At 39.8% G+C, this 16,248-nt stretch overlaps 3 protein-coding genes across 3 annotated transcripts; all 3 read right to left on the bottom strand.

Moving 5' to 3' along the window:
- Positions 1 to 719: 719 nt before the first annotated feature.
- Positions 720 to 5,860, bottom strand: LOC131795064 (uncharacterized). The gene is made up of 5 exons (XM_059112628.2): positions 5,762 to 5,860; positions 4,468 to 4,502; positions 3,503 to 3,901; positions 2,229 to 2,456; positions 720 to 1,262 (listed from the first exon to the last, which is right to left on the bottom strand). The coding sequence occupies exons 1-5, from the start codon at positions 5,826 to 5,828 to the stop codon at positions 1,044 to 1,046; spliced, it is 948 nt and encodes a 315-aa protein (XP_058968611.2). The 5' UTR covers positions 5,829 to 5,860; the 3' UTR covers positions 720 to 1,043.
- A 4,126-nt stretch (positions 5,861 to 9,986) lies between these two features.
- On the bottom strand, positions 9,987 to 12,100 carry LOC131795062 (uncharacterized). The gene has a single exon (XM_059112626.2). It carries the CDS (start codon positions 11,987 to 11,989, stop codon positions 11,165 to 11,167), a length of 825 nt encoding a protein of 274 aa, XP_058968609.2. The 5' UTR covers positions 11,990 to 12,100; the 3' UTR covers positions 9,987 to 11,164.
- Positions 12,101 to 12,464: 364 nt separating this feature from the next.
- On the bottom strand, positions 12,465 to 16,011 carry LOC131795060 (xyloside xylosyltransferase 1-like). Its single transcript, XM_059112624.2, has 2 exons — positions 15,044 to 16,011; positions 12,465 to 14,395 (listed from the first exon to the last, which is right to left on the bottom strand). The coding sequence occupies exons 1-2, from the start codon at positions 16,004 to 16,006 to the stop codon at positions 13,781 to 13,783; spliced, it is 1,578 nt and encodes a 525-aa protein (XP_058968607.2). The 5' UTR covers positions 16,007 to 16,011; the 3' UTR covers positions 12,465 to 13,780.
- Between the last annotated feature and the right edge of the window lie 237 nt (positions 16,012 to 16,248).

Raw genomic sequence — 16,248 nt, 5'->3', positions numbered from 1 at the left:
GTGAACTGCGCGTTTTAGTCGTGCGGCCAGGTTACTAGGTTTTTCAAAATGGCGCCATCCTGTTTTTGGCACTCATCAAGAGATAATTTGAAAACAGTAAGATAATTCTTTGCAATATAATTAAAAGCGAGTCAAGAAATTTTTCTACGAGGATTAATCTACGTTTTTTTCCGAACTTACCACTCAATTAAAGATTTTATCGCGCAAGCAGCTCGATTTTCTACAACGCGGCATCAGTTATGGAACCTTAGGCTGTTCCGCGTTCACAGTTAAAGCACTTTTCAATTACTTGTCGCAAAACTAAAACCAAAGCAATCAAAACAGCCAATCACAAAGAGGAAAATACCACAAGTAGCCAGTGAGGGTTCTGCTAGAAGCACGGGAAAACGCGAATGACTCAGCCGCGATTGGTTTTAGTTTTGAATCTGATTGGTTGAGAAAGTGACCCGAGCTTTCCGGACCAATCACATAACGAAGTGATGTAAAACCAGGGCAATTCCGGATTACCTTCGATGCCCCATTGAAAATTTCTCTATGCACACACGAGCTTTTCCTTTTTCTTTTCTTTAAGGACTCACATGCTTCAAAAGGACTATCAAATATATTTTTCTGGAATGTTGTTTGGGAACATTCAGCTGGATGCATCTAGCGGTAAACTCGTCTTTGTAAATTTGGGTAAGGATTTATTTTGAAATTAAACAAATATAAACAACGTAATCGAACACAAACACCTCACAATAAACGCGAGAAAAACACTTAATTCCCCTTCCGTTTACATTACCAGTAAAACGAGCGAATTATTTGCCTATGAAAGAAATATTAGCAACAAAGACAAAGCATTTCCTTCAGAATTATCCACCAAATAGCATCTACCACTACCCTAACCCTTCCCCTGGAACAAGCTAAAACTCATCCTATATTGTCGCTAACACGACAGAGTCAAATAGAAAATCCATTCTCGCACTTCTTTAGTGAGTAACTGAAGTAGACTCATTACGACCATTCCGCGATTAGACCAGAAAGGCGTTCCGGTTAACTTTGCGTTAACAAAACCACAAGGTCTCCACACTTATCAGGAGGCACAGGACTACCAGACCCATCCCTGTAAAATTGCAACCGCAGCTAGGATCCGGTTCTTGGCCTGTTATGAGCTTTAGGATTGTAGTTGAACCGTCCTGTGGTTTATACTGATCTACAAAGGGTTTGAAGAGTTTCTTAGCCTTCTTGTCGTAGATCATCCAATACGAGTCAGTCTTGGAATCCTAAACAATCCAAAAAGAGGGAGTTAGAGAGAGTCAGTCGCACAAACTTCAGCCTGGGTCAAAACTAATCAGGCTGAAATCAGAATAAGCCTATTATCTTCCGCTGCTTCTTTACAAGGGATTCTTCGAGGGCGGAAGGAGGAAGGCCCACTGAAAACGCAATGAAGGCCACGACGCGAGACTTCAAACCGTATGCAGCTCGCATTCCATTTGCACTAAAATTCTACCATAGTCATTTTTATCTTTCTCTTTTCTCAGCTTTTTCAATTCTTTTTACAATTTTGGAGTTTTAGTTTGGGAGGGGGGAGGGGGTTTGGAAGGGGAAGAAGGCTCGTCAGAAACTTGAACTTCTGGACGTGGAAGAGGGGGTGCTTGGTGACAAATTTTAAAGAACTATTTTTCAGTTATGATGGAAAATTATGAAAAATCTGCCACGAGTATGGCAGCCTGAGCCGGGCTTCCTCGCTCAGTGGACGCAAAGGAATGAGCAGATGAGGAGGCCTGCCTCTACTTAGTCCCCCATAATCTTTCTCTCACTTTCCCGGCTTTTTCGTTGGTCTCCACAAATTAGCGGCCTGGGGCAGGCTACAAACATGGAAGCAGAAGGATTCGGGCCTTTCAAATTTGACGATAACGTGCACCACTAGCTGATCTACGAAGAACACGTGAAAAAACTGTCTCTATCCGACTATCGAATTCATTTAATTTTTAACTCTCGAAGTCAACGATAGGACAACATGTAAAATTTGATATTTGTCACATACCTCTTCAAGTCCGTTCATGGAAGTGATAAAATTCGGTTGTATATTTAGTGAAAGGGCCCTTTTTATTTCAGGCAGCGTTTGTAGTGATCAACTTGGGCTCCGAATTTGCTTCATAAATGAAAAAACATCTTGAAGCCAAAAATAGTGGAATCCGTAAATCTAGGTTACGTAAAATAAGGGTTCATGGCTACTGATCACATACCTCTTTATTACCGTTCATGGCAGTGATATAATGTCCCTGTCCGCCATAGTATGTGGTTGAATACTTATTAAAAGGGCCCTTGGGATTTTTATCTGCAGCTTTGTTGATGATTTCTTTAAGACTGGTGTTACTGGCGACTTTGGTGGTGTACGGAGCAGGGATTGACTTTTTAACGACATTCGTATTCCATTCCATTCCAATGGTAACTGTGATCGCAGAGGGAGGTTCCTGATTAGTAGGAAACAAAATGTTTGTTAGCGTAAATCTATTACTGTTGCTGCTGGAAATAGTAACCATTTTGTCCAGAAAATCCCGTAAGGAACTAGTTCACACTTTGATCTGACCGTAGAAGAACTGAAATTATTTCACACCTACTGAGATTTACACTGTGAAGTACCATCGTTGGTGCCTCTGATTGGAAGAAAGATGTGCTTTCATAGTCGTTCGCTTCCAATCTTTGATTGGTTTCGGTTAGTAAGAAACAATCTCAGTTTGTATAACGTAAAAACATCATATAATGGTAAGTGCTGGAATAATTTACATTCACTAGTTGCGTTGCGATGCATCAAAAAACGAACGAGGGGTTTTTTGAAGCATCGAAACGAGTGAATAAAAAAATTGTTCGAGCGCACTTTCCAAGGGAGAACCTCTATACTTTCAACACTATATGAATATGTACGAGCCTCCTTTAAAATAACGGGACAAGAGCCATTCTCGTCCCCAGAGCCACTCGGTCTTACTTACCGTCACGAATTTCTTCGAGCACGTGACCTAAAGAAACGAGGAAAGAGGACTCTTGGGACGAGAATGGACGTGAGCGGGTAAACCTGAGTCTACTGCATAAGGTCAAGGCCTCTACTTTCTTAATGCGAAAGTGTTGCGAAACAATCAAATCGATGGTTTGGACTGTTTATCAGCAAAGAAAAAGCAAACCAAACGAGTTATCCAGCCCAAGAGCAGGCGCTCATTTTTAGCGCTGCATTGCGTCCGTTTCTCCGCTCGCAGGAAGTTTTGAACTGATTAGTGCCAGACCCCTTGCATACCTCGCGCAGGCCCGCGACGGTCAAGTTCTCATTCCTTCCCGCGAGCGAAGAAACACTCGTGCCCAGGCGCTAATGAACATTGAAAACCTGCTCGCAAGCTAAAGCAGGCCTGTATTCTTCTTCTCTTTTTTCAGGAAAGTTCACCAGCAAGTTTTGCTTTACACGCACTCAATTGACTTTCTAGACTCGTGTTCAAAAGAAACAACCTTGGCTAAAGTACAGCGAACAAACCTGACTAGGGGTGGAGTGAGAAACACAATATCCATTGGCACTTTTATTATTATTCGGGTAAGGGTCTGCTGTAAACCGGAATAGAATCGTGGACCCGTTATGAGGCACATAAGAGTCCCCTCCACATGGAATAGACACTACATTTTCTTCATCATATTTGTACCAGTACGAATTGGTGTTCTGACTGTGTCCCGTTCCATTTATGGTGGTGATCAGATACCCCAGCCCGGCATAGTAGGTGCTCTCGTAAAGGTTGAAGGGGCCCTCCTTATCTTCGCCTGCTGCTTTGTTCATGATGTCCATTACAACAGTCCCGTTGGGGACCATTGTTGTATAACTTGGTGGAATCGGTTTACCAAGTGCGGTGACATTCCAGTCGAGCTTTAGGGTTACTGTGATCTGCAAGAAATGGGCCAATCTAAGGAAAGCGCTAAGATTGACTATAAGTAAAAATAAATAAATAAATAAAAAGTGCTTTGATGAGGAGGAATTTATTCATCTTGTATTATACTCTCGACACAGCGCTCCACACGCTCCACGCTTGAAGCTTAACGCGCATTTCACAAAGGCCACGCACTCCTTATGCTCAAGTGAATTTGTCACGCATCAGTTTTTAAACAAAGCGAAAATACTTATTCAGCTTTACCCACTTTCCCTCAAAGAAACCACGAAGCAAGAGATGAGAGCCTCAGCTTTTCATGATAAAAGATAGCAATAATAAAGTTTAAACCATTGGTAAACATTTAGTCCGTGAGTATCTAACGAAAGCGACCATGGAATCCCATTGGTGGGGTGGGAGGGGGGGGGGCGGGATAACGAAAGAGAGGAGGGAGCGTTCGCAACGAGTGATGCAGGAAGTTTTAAATCTTCAAAAAAAAAAAGGTTAAACAGCTCTTTAAGAATTATTAACCGCTGAATTATTATAAGGAATGAAGCCTTCCACGAGTTTCGCTGAATCAGCTTACCTCAGGAGCAGCTTCCCTCCGTTCTCGTAAATGGGCTGCAATATAAAAAATATATTGCATTTCATTATGTTTTTAGTTCAAGAGAAATTGATTCTTGATCTTGTCCTTTATTTTGTATTTTTAACAGATATGTTCAACTTTTTTGTTTTAAAAGCAGCGTCAAATACACATCGGGTGCCGAGTCGCTGAGGTAGGTCTTTTTTTAAACTGCTTCTAAAACGCAACTCTTTGGACGCTGCGATTACAGATTATATCCATGCGAGTGTGAGTGCCTGAGACTTGTTTCGAAGACAAAATTCAGTCCACAGGAGCGAGACATAATCGAAAATCATTCACTTTGACTACATGCCAAACGGGGCGAATCGTCACTTAGTGAGCTCTCGGCCTGGGTAGAATTATTTTCCGATGCAAAGCAGTTGACAAGGGTCATGTGTCACGCCATCAAGTTAGCCTGATCATACGAGCCAGGTTTCTTGCAGGCTCTGTTAGCAGGACTTACTTTGACCCCTTGACATACTTCGTCCCTGAAACTGTGCATATGAAAAATGTCGGCTCGAATTCCACGTGGGGCGTAGTTACAATTCTGATTACCCCGTAAAGAGTCCGCAAAAATTTCCGCCCGGTCGACAACTCATCGAAATTGAGATCGTGATCACCGGGTGGGTCCACCTTCTGAAATAAACACACGAAATTTCGCACAAACGGTGGGATCTCGAATACCAAACCGGTAGCGTTGACGAGGTGCATATATTCAAAAAGCCCTCTGTTTCCGGTGAGAGTGATGCAAGAGATAATCAACTGTTAGAGAGCAAGGAGTAATTTGTTTAGTAACGATTCATTGGCAAGCTAGCTAACTCGCAAACTATAAGGAGCTCCGGCCGAAATGAATGCGACGGATAGCTATTTGATTAGCGCTTGACATGTAAGAAACAAAAAAATAAAGAGTGCTCAACTGTCAGTAAAAAACCAAACACGTGCACGCGTGACCATCGTACCAAAACGGACGCGAACAAATTCTGTGCGAAAATTTGGTCGGAAAAATTCGTTAGAAAAAGAGAAAAGTTTGTTTAACACAAGAATAACAAATCGGGAAAATACTTCTCCCTTAAACAGAAAAGAACCAATGAAAACGTGAAGTTCGATTAACGTTTGTAGCTCACGCAAGGTAACCAAGTGTAATATTACATAATTTGTGTATTCATGTCAGAAGTAATTCACGCTCGAATCAAAACAAACGCGGTAAAACTACAGCAACTTCTTTCAAGCAAGCAAAGTAGCACAAAAGATCATTTACCTTGACTGGTTCTTAAAACTGCACAGAATAATAACAAACTGAACGAGGCAATAATCGATGTCTTCATCGTGTTTCCCAGGGCAAGTATACGCAAATGAATTTAAGGAATGTCCAATGATGCGCCTGCAGTATTTACATATGGTTATTGGTCCCAGGAGTTTGCCAATCAAATCTCAACAGTTCGAAGTTTCTTAGGATTGAGAAAAAATCTTTAAATAGACAAAAAAAAAAACAATATTTGTGAAACTGCACTACGCGAAGCCCGGGAATAAACAATTCCACGTCGTGTAGAAATAAATACAATGCATTTCAATTCCTCAACAGCGTAAATGACGTACTGAAACTCAAATAACCAACAATTAGAAAAGTCACACAATGGACGATATAAAGAAATAACAAATAACAAGACGGAGAGAGGACTGTAAAACGCTTACATTGTTACGGCCTCAGAAAAGACCAAAACTGATACTGCAAAGGGTAAAATTTCCGCATAGCCCCATACTACATTATGCATTCAGTTCTTAGAGAGAGAAAACAATAACAAAAAACAATACATTGCCATTGGGAAAACAAATTTGTTTTACAATAGTATGGGGCTGCGCGGAAATTTTACCTTGCGTTTAGCGCAAAAAACGGGAAAACAGGCATATCTCTGCTATATGCACATCGATAAATTATGCGAATTAGCTATAAGGCGGTAATAAGGTGGTAATAAAAGGACACAAAAAGGGCGCTAATGAAACAATGAATATAAACGTTCGCTATTTACGGGGTGAAAAGACTTAAATAATGAACTTTAACCCTGTAAACCCTAGGAGTGACCAGCATCTAATTTCTCTGTACAATATGTATCCTGAATCACTCATTAAGGTAGAGGAAATGGTCATCAGGGAAGGAACCTTTTGATTGGCAAACAAATTCTCCTTGTCAGCAGCTTGGAAATGTATAAAGAATAGTGTGGAGAATATAGGGCGTGAATTTAATTTTTTTTTTCTGATAGCCACTAGGCTCCTAAATTCTTCAAAGTGGTAGCCAATTCAAAAAAAGTTGGGCGCCATTTTCAAAGACAAACAAAACCTTTTTTTTTTTTTTTTTTACGCTGTCATCGTTCTAGAAATTAAGTTAGGGAAAAGATCTTTAACGTGCTACAAAGTGGACACCAGAATGGAATATACAACCTTCAAGCTCACCTTAATCCAAGATGGCGTCTAGTTATCGATCGACAAGCGACTAAATACAGGAATGGCTCCGACCTGTAATTGGATGATAAAAATAGTAAAAGTTAATAAGTTATATCTTAACTCTTTGCCCGTGAGTATTGTTAACCGCGTGTCTCAAAGCGGAACAATGAATTATCAATGCGAGTGAAAACACCGATCTGTAAAAAAAGAAATGATTACTTACGTAGCGAAGGGAAGGCAGCCTTTCTTATTCAGCGAGGTCGTTCAGCGATATTCCAGCGATGAAAAAGTCATCGGCTAACAAGCTCCGCTGACAAAACTCATTTGGTCAGTTCAGGCGGACGACCAGAGACTGGAGCCATTCCTGTATTTCACCGCTGACAGGAATAGCTCCGACTCAAACGTTTATTAATTTTTTTCAATAACTTTTTAGTAATTTTTAAAAAAAAAATTTTAAAAATTTAAAACTAAAATGGTGAGCAGTGCTGTACGAACAGTAGTTGTAAAACTTCTTTATTCTCTGACGCGTTTCGTCTAACTCTCGTAACTTCTTCGGGGAGTTTTACGAGGTAACACTAAACGCGTATAGTTATAAACCATTGTTAGCAGCTATGACCAGTGACCATAAGGGCTTACCTGGACCTACGAGCAGGAATAGGCAAAGTTGTGAAAATTTGCAAATTTCTTTTGAAAATTTATTAGGCAAGATGAGAAATATTTTTTGAGAGCCGCGGTTTTAGCTGAAAATTTTCGAATTTGAAAAATTGAAGAGGTTTTTTACAGATGATGCCTGGAAAGCAGTTGGCAAATTAGGTTAGGATGGCTCGTACAGAAAATGTAGTTTATGGTCCACTCATTCTTTCTTAAATTTAAGTGGTATAAATACCTTGTCTAAAACAGTAGTGTGATACGATAACTAATGAGATATACTCGTTCCAATACTATGTCATGTGATGAACAGCCGTCATTAATTTTGGAACATATTTTATAAAATCATTTTACTCTTTCTTGTTATAGCCAAAAACTGTTCGAAGATTGGTTGTGCTATCACTACAAACAGTCAAGGTACTTCGATATGATTCAGTGCGAGGGCTACTGCCACTGGTTTAACTGGTAAGACAATTTTTTTTGTTGTTTTTTTTTTCCTTTTTTAGGTCTAGTGGAGTTGTTAGAAATTACCAAGCAAAATTAATCCGCGACTTTCTTCCTTTGGGTGTTGTGCAAAAATAGATCAAGAACCCGATGAATGGGTTTGTCCTTCATTTGAACAATTACCTAGAAAATCCGTTTCCACGAAAAAAATTCCCTCGATTGCGGGCAAGCCATACTCCTCCAGTAGAGCATACTGTAAATTAAAAACATCGGTGGCAGCGTCACGCAACCTTGCGTGATCTTCCAAACATGGTATGCAGTTGCTGCATTATTTTAAAACTTAGAAACTACATGGCCCTGTAGAAATAAAAGAGGGCTTCATTTGCAAGCACTGTAGACTTCAACATAAGAAGAACCTAATAAATAGCTCTTTCACTTTTTATCTGTATATAAATTATTTAGCCAGAACCAAAAAATTAATATACGCATGAGTTGGAGCCATTCCTGTCAGCGGTGAAATACAGGAATGGCTCCAGTCTCTGGTCGTCCGCCTAGACAGACTAAATTAGTTTTGTCAGCGGAAATTGGCAGCGGATGACTTTTTCATCGCCGGAATATCTCTGAACGACCTAGCTGAAGAAGATAGACTCTGCCTTATCTTCGTTATGTAGGTGGCCATTTCTTGTTTGACACGTCGGTGTTTTCGCATGGATATTTCATTGTTCCGCTTCGGTACACGCGGTTAACAATACTCACGTGCAAGGAGTTAAGATATAACTTATGAACTTTTACTATTTTTATCATCCAATTACAGGTCGGAGCCATTCCTGTATTTAGTCGCTTGTTATCGATCGAGATGCATGTGCTGAGTGGTGCGTTTTGGAAACAAACTTAACGAGGAAGTTTGCCGTGGATTTATCTTTGCAAATATTTTTAATTCATTATATCCCTAGGTGGTATCCAGTCACCTCGCCACCAAGCAGACTCGCCACCAGCGAACTCGCCACCAAGGAACGATCTCGCCACCAACGTACTCGCCACCAAGTGAAGTCTTCTCGCCACCAACCACCAATAAAGAGATTAGTCGAGGACAGTAGGATGTTCGGCTGATAAGTCTGTACTCAAACTTTATAAACGTATGTTGTCGAAAGCACGTTTGAAACCGATAAGTTTAGTTTTAATACAACTGCTATCGAGTTTCATTTCATCACTTATTTCTTCCCATGAAGTTTCATTTTCTCTCAAGTAAGTTTTTATTCCTCGCATCGAGTTTTGTAATTTCTCCTCGCTTACGTGCAAAAGACAAACACGATACGTTTCGATGTCAATGAGTTAGGAACGGAACACATCTAACACGTCGCTGAAGGTCATAATTTAAATACAGACAAGCGCACAAACGTATCGGCCGATTTGAATTGTGCTCGTTCGAACATCCTACTCTCCTCGACTACTTTATTCTAGTTTATCTCTATTGGTGGTTGGTGGCGAGAAGACTGCGCTTGGTGGCGAGTACGTTGGTGGCGAGATCGTTCCTTGGTGGCGAGTTCGCTGGTGGCGAGTCTGCTTGGTGGCGAGGTGACCGGTAACCCCCTAGGTAAGGTTATGATGAAACATTCTAGTCGCCGATTTGGCGACTAATTTTCAGGATTTGGTCGTCAAAGTGAAAAATTTCGTCGCAATTGGCGCCTGTATTACGGGAATATGCATACTGATGTAAAGGGTTAAACATGCATTTGAAAAAATTTTGGAAAACAGGGGGAAAGAAGACTATTTTCTTTTCATGACCATGCAAATGCACTTGGTACATGCGGTTTTCGGTGTTTATGATATACAGCTTGTGTGACAAGTTTTGACGAGGAATCACCTGGAAAGGGAATTAGTGTTCCACAGCGTTAAGGAAAATCTCGGCGGAGCGCTGGTTCGACAGTCAATAGGACTGTATCTTTCCGATTTCTTGCGTTTATTTACAATTCATACAATATCCGAACTTTCTACATTCGATCATTCTCAAATCTTGTGTTACAAGATAGTGATTCTATTTATCTGCTGTTACAACGGAAATACACGCCTAAACCACGTAAAACCAAGATTGAGATTACTTATTCGTGATTTACTAAAATTCCAAAGCTATTTCCTGTCAACTTGATTTAACGGTTGTTTCCCATTACACGCCGTTCGACACTTCTGTAATTTACACCCTCACGCACGCACTATTTGCAGCACGAATAACACATCACGCAACATCACAGGATGTTCCAACCGAAACGCATCCGCACAATTTCCCAAGGCAATTCCTTATCTAATTATTTCAGATTATAAATGATTTTCTGCATCACGAGCATTCTTACTACAAGTCTGCCATTACCGTGCTACGTTCAATTATACACCTAAATCTTAAGTAACCCAACTACCATCAAACCCTTAGCTTAATTACAATATTAGAAATAAAGTGTCACGCGATACGCTTGCAAGATTATCAAGACAATTAGTATCTAAAGAAACTGTGGCGCTGCGTTGGTGGGGGGTATAACTAGATGATTTGGTTTTATCGACAAAGTTGATTATGCAAATTGCCACTGTAAAGAGCTGCTTTTGTAAAGCTGGCGTTTCGAGCGTTAATACTTCGACAGGGCGGTTGAGGAAGAGCTAACGCTCGAAACGTCAGCAAAACAGCGAGGGACTGTGCCCCCCTTTTGCCCTTGTATATCCAGTGTAACTTTCTAGCAGAGAGGCAGCGCTCTGTGTTTTACATGTCTGAGGCCGCTAGGAAGGGAAGGTCAAGAGAACGAACACTTCCAGCCTTATCTCTTATCTCGCCATTATGCCAATAATATAGTTTAAGGAAAATCCGGAAGCGCTCAAGAGATAAAATTGACCTTTACAAGGCTAAACACTTACATGATTGACAACTTTTCAAGTTTCTTGCAATTGCGTTCTGCATCGTCTCGATACTGTCAAATTGTCTGGGTATTATTCAAATCACTAGCCAGCTAAAAGGACGCCACCTTCAAAATATTTTGGAGACGAGGCATAGAAATTACAAATATGAATAGTAATATGTTACCAGTGTTTGTTTTTCAATTGTTTTCCCAAGTACATAGTATTTGCTTGGAATCAAGACGTCTGCACTCTAGATTGTAAGCTTTTCGAACTCAAACAAAGCGTTATCGATGCGTCGAAGCACCTCAAAGAAGGACGACTTTGAAGCATCATAAATGAGATGATTGGCCAGAAATTCAAATTCTCCTTTCAAAAGATCTTTGATTTCTCCGTAATCTCCAAATGCGAGAATAACTTTTCCAAGTTGTTTCGCATACAACAGTTCTGCTTCACAGTAATTGCTCTGAAAGTATTCCTCATTGAGCCAGACTAAGAAACAATCGCATTCTTCGACGGCAACTTTCAGTGCTCCTTGCAAATCAGCGAGCATTGGCATGTCATCTTTGTCAAGCCATGTTTTATAACCAAGAAATTTGAGCCCATTCCGGAAAGTTTCCATCAATGGCTTGTCCTTCGATCTGTGGCTTAAAAAGAAGCTGAATTGGGGGCTGAATTTTGTGTATCTGATCTTTTTAGTCACCAGAGGCACGATGTTTTCTTCAAGGTACTTACGAAGCTTTTCGGGCTTTCCAACGCTGTCGTTTATTCGACGAAGCTCGCGCCAATTTGCGAGCTCATCCTCCATGTCAAAGGAATCTACTTCTTCCTTGCTATTTATTCCCAGGTAGACACATTTGACAATTTCCATCGTCCAGGTCGTGCTTCCACTGTACTTAAAGTTTGTCAAGCGAACTTCAATTCCCTTTTCGAGAGCGAAGTCAAATGTAAACACAAGCCACCAGTATCCAGTTTCCTCGTTGAGGCCATGATTCTCCTTGATTTCGATGTTGTACTTGTTCAGATCTGTCTTAATGGCACGGATCTTTACCTTGGAGAAATCGATTTTATCTGCCATTGCCGAACAAATATTTTCAAAGAAGCGGTGGAGGTGTAAACATGAATGGCAGGTCACAGCAGTTTGGCGATCGGACTCCGTACGCAAGCGGAAATAGTTAACTTTTGCAAACCTAGCTCATCTAGAATTCAAGAAAGAGAGGAGATTGGAAACTGGAAATGGTAAGGATTCTGAGAGCAAGTACACGAAGAGCACGGTGTTATTGAGCCAAATGTTAAAGTAAACGAAATGATTGCTTCTCCGATTTAATGAGAGACACAATAGAGAGACTTTCATAGTGACCTACTGATGAAATTGTGCTTCAGAGAGAAAAACTTCGTGCTCTTCCACGGCCTCGATCTAGACCGTGGAAGCCTTGTTCCTTCTTGTTGGATTCTGGGGAAAAATCTTAAAGGGAGAAAAGACATTATTCTCTTATTAATGGAAGTGTAGACCTTTTGCACCGTCCCAACATTTTATACAATCATAGGCTATCCCGCGGCCATTTCAGTCATATAAAAAACGAAAACTGTAAGAGAGGTTTGGAAATGAAGCGCAAGTTATGATCAATTTTCCATGTGATTCTCTAAATGTTGATAGGGTAACATATGCATGGATCATGTCCTCGATGAAGTATGAAGAACCAGCTTGAATAAAACTGTCATTACGTCACAAGATAAAGACAAAAGTATCTGGATGTTTCGCTCCATTGCATGTTCGCCCACCTTCGCGAGTTCATCGACCACCTGTGGTAAAACAAGCCGTGTGGTTTTTCTTTTTAAACCGTCCGATCTTCCCTAGTTCTTTTCAACGTTTAATCTGTTTTTAAATCATTTCATCCTTACACACACACACACTCCCAGTAAAAACAGTGCTAGCACCTCTTGCAATTTCCCTTTGTTTGATTTCCACTAATCTCCCAAACAAAGTTCTTTCTATGAGAAGTCTCTTATCTCAACAAGACTACAGCCGTTGTTGTGATGATTTTTTAAATTATTTTTTTTTCCATACCTCATTTAATTTGTAATGTTAAAAATGCGTCCATCTCATATATTTCACCTTTAGGCAAAATGAACCCAATACCAGTAAAATGAATAACAGAATATGTACAGGTGATACCTTCTCTCGCTTTTTCCCATAAACATAAAACATCTCTTCTATACTTTATAACCATTTATATTTTCATGTGCCTCAAAAAAAAAAAAATCAACAAAAAGTAAAACTTGTAGCATCACTAGTGAGTATGGATTTTCTAGGGAATTAACCCTTTAAACTCTTAGAGTGACCAGTATCTAATTTCTCCTAACAGTAATACTGCTGAATCATTCATTAACATTGTGAGAATAAAGGAAATGACAACCAACCTTAGAGGCTTTGATTGTAAAAGGAATTCTCCTAACCAGTGCCAGAGGAAATGTAAAGAGAAGCATATGGAGAATATGGCTTCTGATGTTAGCGCGGCAAAACATTAAAAAAAGAGTACAAAAAACGTTGCACTTTGATTTTAAATTGCTGAGATACAAATGATCGTGGAGAGTGATATAAAGAGATACTTTTCACAGAGTATGTGAGCAGTTGATAGGCAATAAGTTACCAGTCAGTCTCCAGCTTTGGATCACCATCTTCTATGTTACTCTGCTGTTTTTACATAACTAAGGGCTGGTGCCTCTGGAGATGGGGTCTAAGGAAACCTACAACCACGCCCTTCTAAGGGGGACATTTGATTTTTTCCCCAGACATTGGTGTTTGCCTTTATCAGGACATTATCAACATGATCATCCTCAGCCTTTATGTCAGTCTTGCCAGTCTCAGTTACTCATTAGGCATTTTAGTCTCACAGTTTCCATGATAAACATGAATTGTCTCAGAACAGTTGTGATATAAATTAAACACTTCTGCATAACCATGATCCCTCCACCATGTGCAGAGCTGACGATTCCATGAACAAGGAAGCACATGGAAAAAATCAGGATAATCCAAGTTGAGCAATGAGTAAAAATCTTGATCTCCAAGATGTCCTTGGAAGGTGTATTTTCTTGCTATCTCCATCACTGCATTGTTATCAAGAAGCTGGTTGTACTTCTTTGAGTCACGCATACGTTGTAAGTCAATTAACATGACACCACTGTTAAAACCTGTTGCACCATCTGGAGGTGGTTCTCCAGCTTTTGTACCAGCATGCCTATCACGATACATGTTTAGAATGTGTCGGTAAACAGGCTGCTGCTCTCGTGCTAGACCAAATATGGTTGTGGCTTTAAAGTCATCAAATATTGCAAACAGTTGCTTGATGTCTGCCTGGAAAAACAGGTCAGAGTCCAGTGATATGATACGTTTCATGGTCTGCGGCAGCACGTGATGAATGGCAGTGGATACAAAGAAAAGAGGGTGATTGAAGTATGAAACAGTGCCAGTACTGAAGAGATCCTGTGAATTAAAATTTAAAAGAAGGTTTCATTAATTCTTACATTTCCATCATAATTGATGTTTTATACTCTTATGTTTTTGTTGTAATTATTATATGATCCATCCAGCCTTATGCATGCAACTGCATAGAAAAAAAATAAAGAAAACTGACAAATGTAAGGCTGAATGGATTGACATGAGCCAATCTGGACAGAGGCGTCTGGCCCTGCAATCACATGGCTTTGTTTCAAAAACTTAAAGTAAAATAGAAATGAGGAAAAACTTCACCTTTCTCCATAAATTGTCTGTTCTAAATTGGACTAAAAAAAAGTATTCATTCTAGGATCATTTTTGTGGTTGTCCCAAATATGTCATCTATTGTGTCCTATTTTTAATCCTCTAACTCCCAGATCAAATATGCAATTCTCCTTACTGTCAACCATAAAATTCTTATAATGTTAGTTCAGAGAATTTAGTATGGGATCAACTTATCATCCCCAAATTGACATTTTTCTTTATTCTCATCACTTATCTGGTTGACATTATATTGATATTGTGAGGAGAAATTCCATCTTGGTCACCCATGGGAGCTAAAAGATTAAACAAATTCTCCTTGATAGCACTGTAAAAATTCTGTAGAAAACAGTATCAGAGGAAATGTATACATACCTGAATTTCTTTAGTGATTAGTTTGACCTCACTAGATACATTGTCAACATCATAATAACTCACATTCAGGCTGTGCTTACACACTTTACCAGCCTGATTGAATGTATCCTCACAGGTAAGTTTTCCAACTTTGTCTGTTATAATATGAAAAGCCAAATTTATGCTGGAGTGTTCACAGATGGACAACACACATCGTTTGAACCTTTTAGCTAAAGAGCTTGTCTGGGAAACTTTGGCAAGGATCATCATAATGTTGTTCTCCTCTTGCTGTGAAATAACAGGAGTTACTCCTTTCTTTTCATTCTTTTTCTTCTTCCTAACAGTTTGGTTTCCATCGAGGTTGTCACTGCGGTTTTCTTGGGAAACTTTTTCAGGCCCTTTATGGTTAGGAACAAGAGACTTCTCTTCCATCAATGAAGTCTTCTTAATTAACTCTTCATCACTTGCTTCACTTTCGAACGGTGAGTGTTGAGCTTTATTCTTATGTTGCATGTCTTTCTTCAGTGCTTTATTTTGCATTTTCCTGTGATCTAAATCATTTTCGGCTGTCTCAACCTCTGCCTCTTTCAACTTCACTTTATATTCTGCATCAGATACCACCTTGCTGTCGTCTTTAACTCCTCCTTTGATCTTTTTCGTTAAATTATCTTCTTTCTTTTTTAGTTTACTAAAGCTCAAATCTACCATAGAAGGTGGATTTTTGTCATCGTCCATCGAAGGTAAACTTTGCTGTAGTTTTTTTGCGTTTTCACGCTGCACTTGATTCTGCTTCCAGCCAATATTCTTGGGAACATGTTGGATTAGACTTCCTGCCACAAGATTTAGTTCCTGGGCATTTTGCTGCTCTGGAACTGAAGAGTAGAGAAACCTGCTAGCGATCACAAGAAGCAAAAGAAGTCCTATCACAAGAATTCGGGCAGGATGCCTCATACAATATCTAAATAAACTTGCCCCGACCGCCATGTTGTTTTCACTACATAACTATTTTTACCTCCTCGGGGGTAGGCACGGTTGTGAATGTCGAACCTAATTGTTGATAAGAATCATTACAAAAACAGAAATTCCCGAATTTTTGTGCCGAATCGAAGTTTTAGCCACGAAATATGTTTATAGGGCTCAATAAAATAACAACAGTACATTAGAATTAAAAACATATATTTCCAAATAAGTTTCTTTTTTAAATGAGTTTTCGGCATTTCACTCTA

Source organism: Pocillopora verrucosa, chromosome 9 (assembly GCF_036669915.1).
Source record: "Pocillopora verrucosa isolate sample1 chromosome 9, ASM3666991v2, whole genome shotgun sequence".
In the NCBI taxonomy this organism is placed as follows: Eukaryota; Metazoa; Cnidaria; class Anthozoa; order Scleractinia; family Pocilloporidae; genus Pocillopora; species Pocillopora verrucosa.
The sequence above is the reverse complement of the archived record's forward strand: the minus strand, read 5'-3'. Positions and strand labels throughout refer to the sequence as shown.